Source organism: Erpetoichthys calabaricus, chromosome 5 (assembly GCF_900747795.2).
Source record: "Erpetoichthys calabaricus chromosome 5, fErpCal1.3, whole genome shotgun sequence".
NCBI classification, from domain to species: Eukaryota; Metazoa; Chordata; class Cladistia; order Polypteriformes; family Polypteridae; genus Erpetoichthys; species Erpetoichthys calabaricus.
The window spans coordinates 61,176,369-61,193,929 of NC_041398.2; the positions used below are offsets into that span (position 1 = coordinate 61,176,369).

The 17,561-nt window shown below is 38.2% G+C and overlaps 1 protein-coding gene across 1 annotated transcript; it reads right to left on the minus strand.

Annotated features, from left to right (window-relative positions):
* Positions 1–12,945: 12,945 nt before the first annotated feature.
* On the minus strand, positions 12,946–16,804 carry LOC114652616 (early growth response protein 1-B). The gene is made up of 2 exons (XM_028802974.2): positions 16,341–16,804; positions 12,946–16,039 (listed from the first exon to the last, which is right to left on the minus strand). The coding sequence occupies exons 1-2, from the start codon at positions 16,495–16,497 to the stop codon at positions 14,751–14,753; spliced, it is 1,446 nt and encodes a 481-aa protein (XP_028658807.1). The 5' UTR covers positions 16,498–16,804; the 3' UTR covers positions 12,946–14,750.
* Between the last annotated feature and the right edge of the window lie 757 nt (positions 16,805–17,561).

Genomic DNA, 17,561 nt, shown 5'->3' on the forward strand with positions numbered 1-17,561 from the left:
TTAGGAAGGAAGGGAAGCCAACAGCTATAATTTCAGATTGAAAACACTGTGCCCTAATGAAGCTCACATTATGGGAAGTGGTAAAGGGACTGCTACAGTATAAAAAAAGGAATAAAACCCTCTGCTTGATATGAAAAACTGAAAATGCATACTTATTGATGACATCAAAATGCATCTTGCAGGTGGTGTTGCATAGTCAAAGTTTTGAACTTCAAACGCTGAGGTTATGGGTTCAAATCCCACTTCTGACACCATGTGAACATGAGGAAGACACTTCACTTGCCTGTGCTCCAATTGGAAAAACGAAAAAAAAAATGTAACCAATTGCAAATTGCCTTGGGTAAAGGTGTCAGACAAATAATAAGTAATAATAATCTTATCAGCAGATTATCCAATTGGGTGGTAATGCCCCATGAAGGTTTAATTTGCTTCTTTCTGTCTGATGTTGGAAATATTAATTTAATGTTTTTTGGTAGGGAAAGCTTACAAGGAATGATATTTGACAAAGGTGGAATCTAATTTATTTTCAAGGTAATCCTTTGAGAATAAATCCTTGAGAGTCTCATTTGAAAGAGGTAATCAATCATTTGTTACATTGTGGCTTCCAATTAAAAAAAATCATTCAGTTTATGTTCAGTGGCATCTCTACATTTGGGGCAAGTGGGGCACAGCTCCTCCATCTCCCATCAAATGTTGCTGTTCTGTTAAATAAATTAAATAAATAATAACCTTATCTCAGTGAAACAACATATTAAAATGTGTATAGCAAACTCAATTCATAATTGACATTTCCAATTTTCCATGATATGCTCGATGCAGTTTCAAAAAATATTCCTTTTTTGAGCATGTGAATGTTTCTTTGTGCCTGGTGTCTCTTGCCTATTTCTGTTTTGCTTGGGCAGGCCCTTGGACCCAACATTTTCTCAGCATACCTTTCCTACGGTGTGAAAATTGCAGCCTGAACCTTTCAGTTCCACTTTGAGGCTTGTAGGCTAGAACCCTTTACAGTGATATTTGTTGTTTTTAAAATAATATTTTATGGCTTTCTGTGCATAGTTATGCTTGTTCTTGTACTTGTCTGGAGTGTTTTTGATCCAGAAAATTCAATTCTGGTGTTTATTTTTATAATATTTAATGTAGAGAAAAGCCAAGCAAAATGACACCTTTGATTGGCTAACTAAAAAGATTACAATATGCAAGCTTTCGAGGCAACTCAGGCCCCTTCTTCAGGCAAGATGTAAGATGAAGAAAGGGCCTGAGTTGCCTCGAAAGCTTGCATATTGTAATCTTTTTAGTTAGCCAATAAAAGGTGTCATTTTGCTTGGCTTTTCTCTACATTCATAATGGCTAACACGGTACAACACCCTAGTACTATAATATTTAAGGAATTGGAAATTTCTTTGGGTCATTTTGTCCACCAATTTGAATTCTTAACTATCATCACTATTTTCTTAACCCACCATTAGGTCCGTGTCCTGCATTGTCAGGGGTGTGGCCTAAGAGGTTGTGAGTTAAAACGTTGGCTGCAAGTGCACTTCCTCATCCAATTTTTGGCTAAAAATATTTTCTCATTTGTTGCTTTTTGGTACAGATGATTTGCTTCTTAATTGTTTAACCTGAATTTTGTCTGACACTGTGGTTTTGTTGCTGTTCTTTTGGTCTCCTGGTTCTGGCCCTTTTCTGCCTGATTGTGCTTCTTCTGATTGTCTTAAAAATTACCTCTGTCAATCACTGACATAACAGATTTATGATGGCATAATATAAAGGGTTCATGGATTTGCAGATCTCACTATTTTTGGGATGTTTTCATCATTTTCATGAATCTCATTGATTATGTGTGGACTATACAGTTTAGCCCTTTGCCCATTGATCAGAAATTGGGAATTTATTCAAATTAATTTGTGTTTCTGCTCCTGGCATTGAGTATTTAATGTTAACACTGAAATATTTTTAATACTGTCCCTTGATGGTTGTACTGCACAGTAAATTAATTTGTTGACAGATCTTCATTTTGTGTCATTTTGTAAGGCATTGCTCAGCATGAAATTGTATCCTTACTGCTGCCAGTAACCTAATTCACTGTGAAACTCCATGTACTTCCTACACTCCTTTACATCTCCTTCCTCTGCAACCCTTGAAAGTCACTGCCACAGCCCCAAAATTCCACAGCTACATGCATGAAGCTTCAAAGGTCTTCTGTTTGCCACCTCCACTGCCCACACATTCACTCTCAGTCTTGCATCTCTCACTTGGGGTCAGAGTCAGCATAATTTGCACTCACTGCTCCCAAATCTGTGAACAGATCCAAACCAGGATTGTTTCCAATATTGCATCCTGGCCAATGGATTTAAGTTGAGGAGCAGGTTTTGTAAGTGCTGCTCTTTAAGTGCTTGATCATCTCACTCTTTCTCTCTGTCACTCACATGTACACACAGACACACACACACACTGACAGAATCTCCCTCTCAAGTCTATACTACCAGAATTGTCATACCAAAAATGCCACTATTCTTTTATTTTGCTTATAGAGTTTGCATAAATTAATTTAATCCCAAAGTGGAGTTTATGTTACACGTCTGATCTTCTCTTCAGCAGATTGTTGTTCGATTCTTCGTTCAACAGTGTGCTAACTCATCATAAAATAAAAATCCCTTCTTTATCTGTTTTGGGTGAAAGAAAATAATAGCTCAAACAAATGTAGCATTTTCAAAAGCAAGCAAACCATTAATTTAATAAACTCATCCATTCATTCATTCGCATTTCCAATTCAAGATTATTGAGAATCTAGTCCGGTTAAAGCAAAGCATTGATGCATTATTTCTATTTAATAGAGTTGAAAAGAAAAAAAAAATATATCCACAGGTTCCCATTTATTTGATGGACTATATTGGGAATAGTCAGCTTCTCATTTCTTCAATGACTCTGCGGTTGAGTTTAAAGATATGATTAGTCAGATCTGTGCATAGCACAAAAAGAGGGAGTTGCAAACTGCTGAAGTTCAGCTGAGAAGATATAAAGTGAGGCTGAGATTCTACTGACTTGGCAGATAGCAGATATGCTAAGTTGAAATGATGAAAGGTGTAAATGATTCATAGCTTGTAGAAGGCACACAAGGCAACTGCATAAAAATGGTTGCTGTTGAATAAGGATATGCTGGTTTTGTCAAATATCTGGGAATAATTAAATATGCTTCACGATTAGCAGTGCTCTGGAAGGGGCATAAATTAGCAGGGTACAGTGTATAACCAAAGGCCCAAAGTGCAAACCCTGCAAGGTTATTCTGCACTAACAGAGACAGCCTGCTGAGCCCCACACCTAGTATTTCATGCACAGTTTTGTTCCCCATAAGTGAGCACATTATAGAGTTAGAAAAAGCTCAGAAAAGAGTGCCTAGGATGATGTCTACTTGAAATGCCATCAACGTCAAGAAGAGGCTGGCAGAACAGAGTCTTTTTAAATCTGAAAAAACAGAAATATAATCTTAAGAGGAATGAATGAGGTCAGCCTTTAATGCTGTTTTACCTGTACTGGATCAGGGCATAGAATTTGTATTACCTTGTCACTTGAAAGCTTCAATCGACTCAACTGTAAAAGCTAAAGGAAAGTATCAGCAGGCACTGTGCGTACAAGTCTGTCTATTGCATATCTTTTCTTTATTTCTGCTTTCCATCATAAAACTATTACGTTAGGAAGCCGAGCAAACCCCAAATTAAACCTAGGGGCTTTAAAATACTAAGTCACTGCCTTACTAATTCTATTACATTAATGGATTTTATCTTCTTTTAGGAAAAAAAAAAACTTTAAGTAAATTGTACTCTAAAAGCTTTGAAAATAACCCTCTTAATGTATCTAAATTGCTTATTGCTTTTTGTATTTACACAAATCATAAACTGTGCTTGACTCTCCATAAGCTGAAGAAGCCATAGAGGCTGTATTGCGTATCTAATTTGAATTCTGATGTATCGGCCTTTATCCGTGTTAGATAATTAGGACTGTTTTGGGGGTTAGTGTCTCCTACCCAACATATTCTAATGCGTTACTTAAAACATATACTGTAAATTAAGTAGTTTAACTGTATTTGTAATGGTAGCATTTTCTCTCATGCTTTTCCTACCTAATTCTATCGTCTAGGCTACTTCAGTGGCAGATAAATTAGGACAGGAAATGATCCCAAGATGACATCAAAGGTCCCCACAGTGTGTAAACACAGATACACATTACCTATCAGTATGTTCCTGCTGAGAGGGAGGATAATGGGATTCCTAAAGGAACTCCATGCAAACACTGGGAAAATCTGGAATTCATGATTGAGCTTCAGCAAAGCTCACCTAAGAATGAAAAATCCTTGGACACGTAGACTTAGACTCTAACACTTTTATTGCTCAGGACATTTCGAGGTTTTCCTGAAATGAGGCTTTGGATTTTCATTCTAATGTTAAGGAGAATTTCTGCAGAATGATGGAAATAGTCGGTAGATTTAAAATTCTTGGAGGAGACTCTACAATAAGCAATTATGTTTCTCTGGTATACAAAAAGACAGATGACATTCTTTGAAGCAGGTAGTCAGCAAATTATCTATGCAGGGAGTCTCCTTCAGGTAAGACATGGTTACAGAACATGAGACCTGATGGATGAATGAAGGGTTTCACTTCAAAAAAAAATTAAACAGTAGCCTGCCCAACCAGTTCTGTTTCTGTATTAAGCACCTCCAGATGTTGTGCAAAATAAGTAATAAGTCAGTCATTCACAAGACATCTTGAGTTTCACCCACTGCTGAAAAGCCATCAAGGAAGCCTATGGATGTACCTTCCACATCATGAAGAAGGAGCCAGCAGTAAAATGCATCTATTTCAAAACCCTGGTAGAGAAAGACCAAGTATATGGGAAGTTGTTTTTTTCACTTATTTGCTGGATTTGTGCTTATCAGCATATGTCTGACCAAACAGCCAGTAAGCACTGCTACTGGACATGTAATCTGGGCAGTTTGAGTCATGCAAAGTGTGCATTCTGTACGTTCTGTCCATATTATTGTGGCTGGTCCTTTATCACTTCAAAGCCATTTCAGTTATAAACTTGAGGTTATTACCATTTTAGTTTAGACAGTTCATAGCCAAAAGAGTTTCTTGAGTGGCTGATCACAATCACAATAATTGTTTGTTTTGCTTTTTTTTAAATATGTGAATTTTCATGTTTAGTTAATTGTTAGCAAAAGAAGGAGAGGTATTATTAGTTAGATAAGTTAATTTGAATGTTAAAAAAGGGCACGTATAAAGGAAAATTCTGGTATGGACTAACCAGAAGATTAATTTCAAAAACACCATAACATGGGCGTCAATTTAATAATGAGTCAAAAAGTAATCTGATCACAAAGGCATGTACATTAAGTAGGGCATCTGCACTTTTTGACTGACCACTCTTGTGACACAGGGTTCTCCTTAAAATGATGAATGAGAATGTTCAAATGGATAAGGGCTTGTCTTCTTCTGTCAACAGGAAGGCACAAGAAGTTTCAGAGCTACAGTAGAACACACTTAGGGATGCAAACCTAAAGCTGAAAGAAACTGCTCTTGCCAAATGATAATGATGATTATGATCATGATCATGATGATAAGTGTCGAGCCTAAATAGATCTGACCATAATAACTCATAGCCTATTAGTGTATGGCAGTGTTTATTTGTAAGTGAAGGAAATCTTCACTTGTCAAGTTTGTAGTCAAAAGTTAGAGCACATGAAGTATCAACCTTTTGTCATCTCCTGTAGTCTGGAAGTCTCTATTTTACAATCTTACCCTTCTTGAACTTTCCATATTTCAGATTAACAACTCTTTCAACCGGTTTCATGCTGTTCAGTTAGTAAAGAGCTGGTTGAGGGTTACTCCATGCAGCAGTTTCTCCTTTCCATCTTTCCTTGGGTACCGTTGGTTTGACTTTGTGTCCAATGAGCAGTTGCTCATGGAGTCCCGAATGAGGCATATTACCTGCATTGTGAGAGAGTGTCAGTTACGGCACTACGGCCATGTGGCACGTTTCCCCGAGGGTGATCCAACTCGTAAGATCCTCATTGTTGGGGACCTGAGTGGCTGGACCAGACCAAGGGGTCGCCCATGTAATACCTGGCTGCGACAGATAGAGGGTCATTTCCAGAGGGTGGGACTGGACCGCGTGTCTGCCTGGGGGGTTGCCAACCAGGATCCCGAGTTGTTTTGTCATGTAGTGGGTATGGCAACAAACTTTACCAGTGTATGCTCCCCAAGTTGATTTAACTTGACACCTCCCAGTAAGCTCTGTCCTTAACCTCCCAACTCCGGCTCACTTACTGGGTCTCCAGAAGTGCTTTATATAGTCCTTGAACTGGAAGTGCTTCTGTCCTTCTGACCACGTGACTGGCTGGTACTTCCGGGTCTAATGAAGAACTGACATTTCCTTCAGCCCAGAAGTACTGCGGGGCTTCCTTCCTCATGACTACCTGGTCCTTCCAGCCTATAAGGAAAGGATGAGTCCCTAGGTCCTTCGACAGCTCCCCCTGGTGGCACCCAACAGGGCTGAGAAACCAAACTCCAAGTCCCAGGATGCCCTTCGGGAATCCGGGACATCGCTACCCTCCAGGGGAGCTGCCATCTAGTGTTTTGGGGTAGGCAGTGTCGGCAAGTAGCTGCCTTCCCCCATCCTTCCATTCCAGGGGCATCCCAGCCGGGTTGAGCTGCCGGCTGCCGGTCACAAGGGGCAAAACTAAATCGTTCTTCAGTGAAACAATAATAATAATAATTAAATAATAAAGATTTTTATGTATAATGTCACTGTTCTCAAAACCAAAGAGCTACTAAGCCATCAATAAAAATGGAACACAAAACAGTATAATAACTGAGTAAACCAAATATGGTTTACCAAATAAAAACAATTGGCAACAAACAGAATTTAATATATTGTACAACAGATAATAATAATTATAATAACTGAATAAAACACAATAAGAAATTATGTAGATGAAATCTAGATAAAAGGGAGACCAAAAAAGATATTAGAATCCTTTTGGGCTCATTTGAAGAGACACTTTTTTAAAACAGTCGAGAGTGGGGGTGCTTCTAATGGCTATGAGCGGGGTATTCCACAGCTGAGGAGCAATACAGGTAAAAGCTTTCCTCAATGCGGTTCTAAGTTTGCAGTGGGCTTGTCTGCAACTCATTAATTAGGGTTCCTGGATGGATCCCAACCCTTTACGATCTCTGTATCTCTTTAATATTAAAATAGATATAGATAACACAATTAATATACAAAGCATATAGATACAAATTCCTATCCATCAATAGCCAGGCAGTGGTAAATCTAGACTCTCATTTACACTTGATGCAGATGTGCCGTTTTCTGATTGTGACTTTGTATTTGGTATATGGTGGAGATCATTATTAGCAGCCCTCAATTGAGTCTTCAGTCAACAATGACTCAGAAGCTGACTCCATCATGTGAAAAGAAAAATAAACATAAGTGCTTTGAGATAAGAATTTTATTATGCTTTTTTTGCTGTAACATCTGTACATGTGGGGTATTTGTAATAATAGAAAAGAAATATTCACTATAAAATACACACACACTTGATCTAAATAAAGAAAAATCCAAATGAAATATTCATTTTCATATTTTTAAGTGTTAAAAAGTAAATGTAAGTGTAAAAAACCTCTGAAAATAATAGACTATAAAGAATATTATTTTTAATATAGCACATAAGTTTCAACACTGAATCTAATGTATTTGTGGGAATATTTACAAAATTGCTAATGAAATTAATACTTTTATAAAAGTACATTATTTAAATGAGGACAATGCGAATGAATGATGGAATATATGATTTACTCAGAAGCAGGGTTTTACTCAGCCATCAGATGATAACCTCTATTAAACTATAGAAATATGGATAGATGCCGACTTCAGTTTTTGAACAATATGAAAGAACCTCAAAAAAACTGGATCTGAGAAAGACTGGGAAGGTTCTAGTCCCTTTCTGTGCGCCAGTATGGACACATGCTAGCAGAGTAGGTCTTCAAAGAGATAAGTGTGGCCTCCAACGAGAGTAATCCTGCCTAGGAATTCTGCTGAATAGGATGCCATTGATTTACAACATTAAAACTTTGTAATAATGTTGACAAGAGCAAGCCATTGCACCCAACAAAGCTTGTCAAACCTATTTGCCTAATTTCTCCAAAATAACATTAAGCTGATTTTTAAAGGTCTTTAAAATCTTACTGTCTACCACACTTCTTGGTAATTTAAAACACATAAAGAAAATCCAGACATGAGTGAATGAATGTATAGAAGAAAGAAAACTGAGAAAAGTGAATAACACAGATAAGGTGGGAGAGGCAGCAAATCATGCTTGAAACTGAAGGTGTGAGAACACTCTGGCCAAGAAATGGGGTCCTCGACATTTTGAGTAGCATGTTGCAATTTGAATGTAGAAGCCACCACACGGCCAATATCTGAACATCGCAGGCAAGTATTCTTGTCATGTAGAAAATGGTTTATGTGGCATTTGCTTATTTCATTTTAATGGGAACTACCCAGACAGGTTCTGCTGCTTTTCCAAGTGTAATGAACACTGGGATACTTTCAACTTTCTATAGATCACATTTAATTTGGTGTTCATGAGTATTACTTCTTGTGTCTTCATAAGAATTACAGGTTTTTTTTGTCCTACACTCCTAACTCACTTGTATAAGATAACACCAACTTTTGAAAAACCAGTTGACTCATCCTGATGTTTAGTTATGGAAGACATGACGTTTTTGGGGGGTTCCCCTCTGTTTTTGGCCATCTAGACCTGAAAAGCCATCATTTGTAGGCCATTTTTGGACCATTTTTTGTGCAGGAAATTCCACCACTACGATAAAGAGTTAAACACTAGGTGTCTTCAGCAAAAATGATCAGAAGGACTTGAAGCTGTACAATCCACATCAACCCACCCCGGGGGTTCATCCCAATGAGATATGAGGGTTACTTCTTTACACAAAACTTTGAAAACATAAGGGTTAGTAATATAGACATATGAAGGGTCAGTTTATGCAATTTTGAGGTTAATGATAACAAATACTATAATATTTTTGATGTTTGATTCTTTACTGGTGGTTCTAGCCCTCTAAGTGCCACTCCCAGAAGGGCAAAAATAACAAATTTCAAACATAATTGTGTAGGGTATCGTTATAGACTATTTCAAGTTCATTGATTATTAATATGATATTATTTTTGACTTTTTTGTCTTGCAATCCAGAATATTTACACTTTAAATATTGAAATTGATATATATATATATTAATTTTTCAAATATTTGACAAAACTATTCTTGCTTATTTTGTATTTCTACCTCGTGAAGTAAATCATTACACTTTCTATGAACACCCTGAATAAGGGGAGCTTACACTAATTCTGACTTTTTTATCCTGATCCAAATTCTCCTTTGTTCTCCCATTCTGAAGAATAGACTAATGTAGCAAATTGTTTCATGCCACATACACATTGGAATTTTATAAACATAATGGATGAAATTCACTGAAATTGATCACACTAACACAATGGCTTCCATCCAGCACTTTCAAGCATTGAGGCTGTGACATTTTATTATTGTATCAAATTTAATGTCTTAAGATAAATAATCCTAATGCTACATCAGCAGCTGTGCTCTTTAATGCTACTGATTCTTCATACACAAAAGAAGTGGAGTTAAAAATATAGCTGTTTTTTACAATTACATAATTAAGCAGCATCTTATAGAAGCATCTTTGCAATCAGATGACCAGAAAATCAGGGAAAATCAATTTAATGCAATTTCAGTGAGTGCCAGGAAAAGACAGCGGAGGAGTTCTTCTCCAGCTAGTTCTCCGCCACATTACCTAAGTCATGACATCGAAAGTTTGAGTTTTATTTGCTAAATAGTATGCAGTTAGTATGTTGCTGCTATTAATTACAATATTGAATATAAAATATGGAAGTAAATATTTATTAGTAAGTAGGTATAAAGGGAGAGATGGTCCAGTGCTTAACACTGTGGCCTCACAGCTTCAAGTAACAGGCTCATTGCCTACGTGCAGATTGCATGTTTGCATGTTCACCTTTTACCTGCAAGGGTATTCTCCATGTACTTCCGTTTTTCTCCCACTTCCCAAATCTGTGCAATTTAGGTCCATTCCTGATTTGTTCTTGGCCGTGAGTGAATTTGAGTGAGAGACCTGAGATGTCCTGTCCGCGGCTGCTTTTTACCTTCCATCAGTGTTGCTGGGAAAGGGTTCAGCTAGCCCAAATTGGATTAAGTGAGTTTCAGAATTATGTTATTACAATGAAAAAATTACAAATTGCAAAGACATACGGTACTACATTGTAGTCCCCATTCCCTATCCATGCAGAGATCAGATTGAGAAAATGATTAAATAAGAAGCATTCACTCCAAGATTCAGAAATATGCATAAGGGTTAACAAGGAATCAGCAGGCTCAGTTAACTGAGGGCGGCATTGATAACTACCTGCCATATTCTGTTAAACTGCTTCTTATAAAGTGAGTTTAATTCTCTGGATTTTTAAGCAAAATAAAACATCCTTCTCCCACTGTGTTATGGTGGATAGGTCAGGATTATTACAGTTGAGTTAAATAAGACAGCGTACTAGCAATGTATTGTCGTTTAGGATAATGGATCATTCATTAAGCAGTACTATTCTGATGTGTCTTACCGTTACCAAAGAGGATTAGAGATTTTTATGAATTAAGGAATCTTTGATAAAGAATTTATTCTAGTAGTTTCTGGACTATGGACATTCCTAAATCATGTGACCCAGTGAAGCATGCAAGTGCCTGACCGTGTCACTCACAATTCGGGTCTTGACCCAGGAACATTTGTAACAGTCAGAGTGCAGTTCTGACTTGAATTAGACCAAGTTACATGATAATAAAGAGTACAGTATGTTTAACCCGGGGCTGATTTCCATTCATTAATGGAAAGTCCAAATAGCAGTTCCTGATTCCAGGGCACCCATTTGAAAGCATTGCTATAATATGGAGTTATTATCACTACAGTCTCTCTTTGCCACACTTAGAAAGTATAATTAGATAGTGTGGGAAGATTTGCAAAGTTAGCCAAGTACCTACGTTTCTAACTTGCATGTAGTAAATATTTTAACATAGTGTTTACACCTAAGAAAAAAGTTTCAAACAATTCAAATATACTGATATTTGATAAAGGTCCCATTAGTCTATGATGTGTGCACATTAAATAGTGTGTACTTTACAAATTGTGGTTACATTATGTACATAATTGTCTTAAATGAGTGTCATTTCTCAGCCTTTAACTCTTTCCTGTTTTGCTACCACATTCCAAGGCCTCTACTTACTTCGAGGAAGTTAATGACAGCTAACATACAAAACAAGACATCAGGGATTTAGTGTGAGTTTCTTGTCCATTTCTACCTATGTACGATTTAATTTCTGTCTGACTCTTCCCATTATCTCATAGCGTAATTAGTGAATATTGCAACCCAACAGTGGAAGTGGAAGTCAGGCAACATCATGCTCCCCTCTGTTTGGATCCAAGATGAATTTCTGTTTTTTTTAACTTGTGATCTCATTGTGTTCCAAATGAATGAAGTTATAATTTGCATTGCATTTTCTAAAAAAATTGATTTGATTTAATATAAGACATAGACGTGACCTGCTTATAATATCTGGTTTGGCACATCCCATCCCAATGTGGAGATTCCAAAAGTCCTCATGTAAGTGAGTGAGTGAGTGTGGAAATGTGCAAGAGTGGGCCCTGCATAGGATTGGTATCTTTCTTATTGCTTTTCCTGCCTTGCACTTAATGCTGCCAGGATAGGTTTTGATCGCCACAAACTGGGCAAAGAATGTACAGGCAATGGATGGATGGATAGATGAAAGAAAAATTTCAGTCAAATAATATACTAAAGAGAAGAGTAGAGAAAAGTGATAGAACATAAGGGAAACATACAAAATGGTTTGACCCTGGTGTAAAAATGTGGTTGATGTAATGGCCACCTTCTAATTCATTCTTAACTGTGATGAGCTGTTGACCCATCAAGGGTTAGTTCCTGCCTTGCATCCAATACTACTGGGATAGGCTCTGCTGCTGGCACTTTGAACTGAATGCAATAGATTTGGGAATTTTATGCTATACTTATTTAATTCTTACTAAATAACACTTATTAAATAAAATGAAAACATGCACTTATTAAAAGACATGACAGTATATAGCAACATAGGCTGGCCTCTTGATAATCTGTGTCTATAAACAATTTTGTTCTGCATATTTTAAAATATTCCTGCTATCAATGGACCACCTAGTTTGAGACCGTGAATGATCAGGTTGCTTAATTGCTAAGTAAACAACTCCAATTTTTCTCTTTAGAATGATGATACTGAGAAATAAAATATCACTTCCTCAGACATCTAGCATTTTAGTTTAGTTCTCTGATGAATGTCTTGGTTGGTATGAATCTTTTGTTGTTTACTGCCTTGTTTTTCATTGGCTAAATATTTTCCCATCTTTGAATAACTACGATTTAAGAGAACTTGAAAAGAAAACTTAGTACATAAATGTTCCATTTTTTTCTTGTTTTTGCTTTAAAGAAGATGTAGAAGAAGGGACAGCCCACATTTACAGTAATTGACCCTTAGCTCATTGACGCTTTGCTGCTCAGCTTATGCCTCCTTCGTTTTAAAGATCTGACAGCCTGAAACTTTGAAATGGCTGTCTCCCCGAGGCAGCACATAACATTCTAACATAAGTTACTCAGCCTCCTCTTGTTAAATGACCGACGATGAGCGCATCACTCCACCGCTGGTTTAGAAGGCATGCTAATCCCCTCTGCACTGAGTACCACCTGAGAACTCTTACTTACTTTCACTTTGTTAAAAAGATGCACTTTATCAGAAAAAGGACAGAAACATTGCAATACATAATAAAAACAAAAGTTTTATTTGTAAACATTGGTAAGAAAAATAACCACTTGTCATTCAAAAAGTACTCTGTACAAAAGAGGTGGTATATTTACATACACATAATTTAATACTTTAACAAGTGATATAGTTTAAGGCAACTTTAAGTTACTTTTTTTTATTCATTTTTACAAAATTGTGTAACAGTACTCCTGCTTGTTTTTCTATTTGATACAATACATTTTGCACCTGTACATAATAATCATTTTTGAATGTGTTAAATATACAGCTTTCAATGTTGCTTTGCTCAACTGTAGAAATAACCTTTTTACATACTATTTTGAGGTACATTATTTTATTATACATTGCACCATTATGTGCTATTTTATTAAAACTTATTCATGAAACAACTAATATATATATATTTATATAATATATAATGTTTTGTATATGTAAAACTCAAAATATTTATTTTACAAATGTGGCTTTAGAGCAAATGTCTCACTAACAATGACTAATAAATCATTTAAGGTAGCGCTACCTCAATTAGACACTAATTTGCACTGCCATTTTTAGCATTCACTCTTTCAAAATTGTAAAACTGTATGTTTAAATATAAATTAACTTTTCCATCATGTCCCCTTTATACCAGGGTGATACTTTAATGTACTGAGTATCCTTTTACATAAAAATATTTGCCTGATGATTTTTTTTAAACTTCTATGCATAGGGCATATTGAAAATGGTCAACAAACAGAAAATGCATTGTTTTGAATATACAGTCAGTCAATAAGTTGTACAGTTAGAGAAATGCAATTTAAAGATGTTTTGTTAGGGAAACATTTATTGACCACTATTTTTCAGTGTTCACAAGTGATTTGTTTTCAGTACATCATATTTTTCAATGACAAAACTGCAATCAGCAAAGCATTTTTTTTTCTTTTTTATGGCAGAGAGACCAACCCTTGTAAAAGGTGAAAAGAAATCACATACAATCAAAGTACATTAGGCTTTTGTCATATACATAAATAACGTTTGTATACCTGAAAATCATATTTTCTACTCAAAGCAAATATGGTTTCACTTCATAAAATAATGACATGCAAAATCAGCGTCCTTTAAACATTAATGATGTGTTTTAAACAAAAGCAGAAAAGGCAATTCACATATTACAGGCCACAAGTAAGTGCAATTCTTTTTTTTTTTTTGTTTGTTTCTTTTTGTTGTTTTTTTTTTTTTTTTGTTTGTTTGTTTTTTTATGTTCTTTTGTTCTGCTCCCGTGTCTTTATACTGATAGTCTTAGTGCGCTGAGGCTTGGAGCTGTCCAGCGTTGCAGGTGCTGAAATGTGCCGATGTTTAATTCGTTGCCTACACGAGTCTCACTTTCTCGAAAGAAGAAAAGAACATTAAGGACACCGAGTGTAGCCGTGGAGAAGCTGCTATGATTGATGCACATCTTGAGGTTTTAGTAAAAGAGTTGCTTGATCAGTTCTAGCCAGTGCACATATATCACGTTTTGCTTTTTTTTTTCTATGAGCTCTTTAAGACATTTAAAAACACGAGTACATGAGCTGATGTTAAGATTTTCCTCAACGCCAAAAGTCGGTAACCTCGCCTCGAGGATATTTTGCTTGCTTGTTTTCACGATGCATTCCTTCACTGTACTTTTTTTTTCAATTTTGCAGCTATTTTCGGAGCCAGCATCTGCCCTAACAACTCCAAAGGCCTGGCTTCACCTGCCAGGTCCCACAGTTTACCAACTCCAACCTGTTGTCGACAATCCTTTCCATGACGGAAACTGACGGACTCTCCTGAAGTGCTCCTAAAAGCCTTGGGGTAAAGAGAAAGAGCAGGCGGTGAGGAGCTGGGGTTTCAGTTCCGACTTTTCTTTTTGTTTCAGGTGGACCCTGCCGTGTCTTTTCCTTTCGTCGCTCCTGGCGAACCTGCGGCCGCACACGTCACAGGAAAAGGGCTTCTCGCCGGTGTGAGTCCTGGTGTGAGTGGTCAGGTGGTCACTGCGGCTAAAGCTCCTTAAGCAGATGCGGCACTGAAAGGGCTTGTGTCCAGTGTGGATGCGCAGGTGTCGGTTGAGCTCGTCTGATCTGGAGAAGCGCCGTTCACAGTTATCCATGGGGCAAGCGAAAGGCTTCTCCTTGGCGGGGCCGTTTGAGCCAGTCTGACATTTTCTCGAGCGGCTGGGCTTTTCAGGGCGCAATCCCGTTTTCAGAAAGGCGGTCTGCGTCACCTGAGGGTACAGGAGCGAGTCCACGGCATTGGCCAGCATAGACGTAGCATAGTCTAAAGTGCACTGGCTGCCCAAAGTTTGCACCGCTACGGTTTGAGTGGGAGTGCTGATGCTGTTCAGTCCAGCCATCATCTGTATCTGGTAGTTGGGGCTGACCTGGCCGTGAAAGGTCTGTTGCCTGTCAATAAAACACAAATCCGGGATGCCGGACCCTTCCAGTTTGGTTGCTAAATCGCTGGTGTGGCAAACAGTGGAGAGAGAATCAAGGAAATCTTTTGAATCCACCTGCTGGTTCAATGGAGAACAATCGTCGGTCATTGCAAACAAATCGTTGTACTCTGAAGTCACGTAACCTTCTGGTTTACTATTAAATGGGTCCCATTCATAGTCACTGGTGTCACGCTCACTTTTCACGACCACTGGGAAAGCTGGCATGTCAGTCTGTGCTTGGCTGAGCTTTCGGTTTGCTTCCTGAGAAGGAGCAGCATTGGTACCTGGAGCGATCCCAGCCTCCGGGACGTGCACGTTGGCGTAGCTGGAGTACACCGGGTTCTCAGTATATAGCGCCGAGACGCTGGTGCAGTTAGGAGGCAAATCCTGACCATGCTCTAGCTGGGAGTGAGAAGAGGAAAACACCGCCTCGGACTGACTCTGCTGCATTTCTGAAATAGGCAAAGTGGAGATGCCAACAATCTCAGATATCATGTTCAACAAAGTCTCGGCACTGCATGAGGCCCCGGACGACGTTTCCACGTAGAAGCTGCCCGAGTAATTGAGAGAGGATGGAAATCTGTAGTCGGCGTTTTCGCTCGGATCAAAGAAAAAATCCGAATTGGAAGTTTCAGTTTTGGGCTCAATTGGCGTACCTGTTAATAAAAGAAAGATATAGAACATACTTTTAATTCTCGTTTATCTTGTCACTGCATACGCGTGACGACTTTAATCCTTCATGCAAAATGGTCATTGCATTTTTCGATATCATTTAAAGACTATTGTAGCTATGCATCTGTGCATTTGTTTAAAGGCACTTTTACATAATCGGACATTCTGCTACATCGTTTATCGCTATCAACAGCAGCGAATGACCAGGTACCTTAGGTTAATATGTTGTGTGTTGACTAAAACTCGCGTTAACACAAATTAAATATTCGAAACTATATTACTCACCTTGATTGAAATGAACTGGTGATTCTGACTGCGATTCAGTAAAATGCTTTTGATTTATTTCCGGACCCAAAGTCTCAACACCTGGCGAGGGATTACAACAGTCGTCGTACTGTGAAAAGAAAGAGTCCTGAGAGTTTAAATCCATATTGTTGAGCATGTTGCCGCTCCGAAATCCGCGAGCGTGTCAATCCAGCTTCACGAGGTATATTTGTAGTAATTGTCTTTTAACGAGAAACACTAAGGTTTTCAAAATAAACAAAGCAATCCGTCTGCAGCTCTGGGTTCAGCGGGTCCCCCTTTCTGTCGTAATTTCCCCAAGATGAATTCGGTTGCAAGCAAACTCCGCTGAAAACAGTTCAAGATTTTCTTGTCCAGAAACGATTCGCCAATGAATCGGAAGAAAGAAACCAAAATCCTGGTGGGTTTGCCTCATCTGTTATCTGTTGCTGTGAATCCACATCAATGTTTTGCGTTGCCCTATTTATATACCCACGGACACGGCGTCGCCCCTCCTTCTCATTCATCCTCTCCAGTGAGAGGATTCCCCGCTGCGTACTTGCTTGTCATCTTATTGCCCATACATGGACAGAGGATGTGACGGTGATTCCCCAAAAAGGAGACCAGCGTTTTTGACGTCGCTATAGCAGCACTCCCCGATTTGTGTCGAGGAGCGCCGCATCCACGAAACCTCTCTCGGACTTTTCTCTCCTCTCTCGTCAGCTCCTCGCAACTAAGTGGCAAGCCCAGCGCCAACTGCACCGTTCAAACAAAATAGCTGGCTCGGCACTTTGCTCGACGGCGTAAATAAACACCCGTTGCAGATGTTTGAAATGTCATCTCACATCTCCGCGGCTACGTGGTCTTTTATAGCTCAAAGAAATACGCGATGGGGGAAATAAAAAACAGTCGGTAATGCTATACAAAATAATATAGTGTAGTCTATTCGAGCAAAGAATTAAACTTGTCTGTTCGTTACAAACTGTCTTTCTCTGTCACCTTCAATCGCAAAACGCGATTCTGTATTCATGGTGCACCCTTCACTGTTTCATTCTTCAAGTTATTTGAATTATCTGCAATATCTGCAGGCGATTCGGAAACGTTTAGTTGACGCAGTGGCTTGTAAAATATTAACCTCTTGAAAGAAAATGTTGACAGAGTCCATCCATCCATTTCCTGTTCAATTGAGCACATTATTTTAACAATTACAAACCACCTCGACAG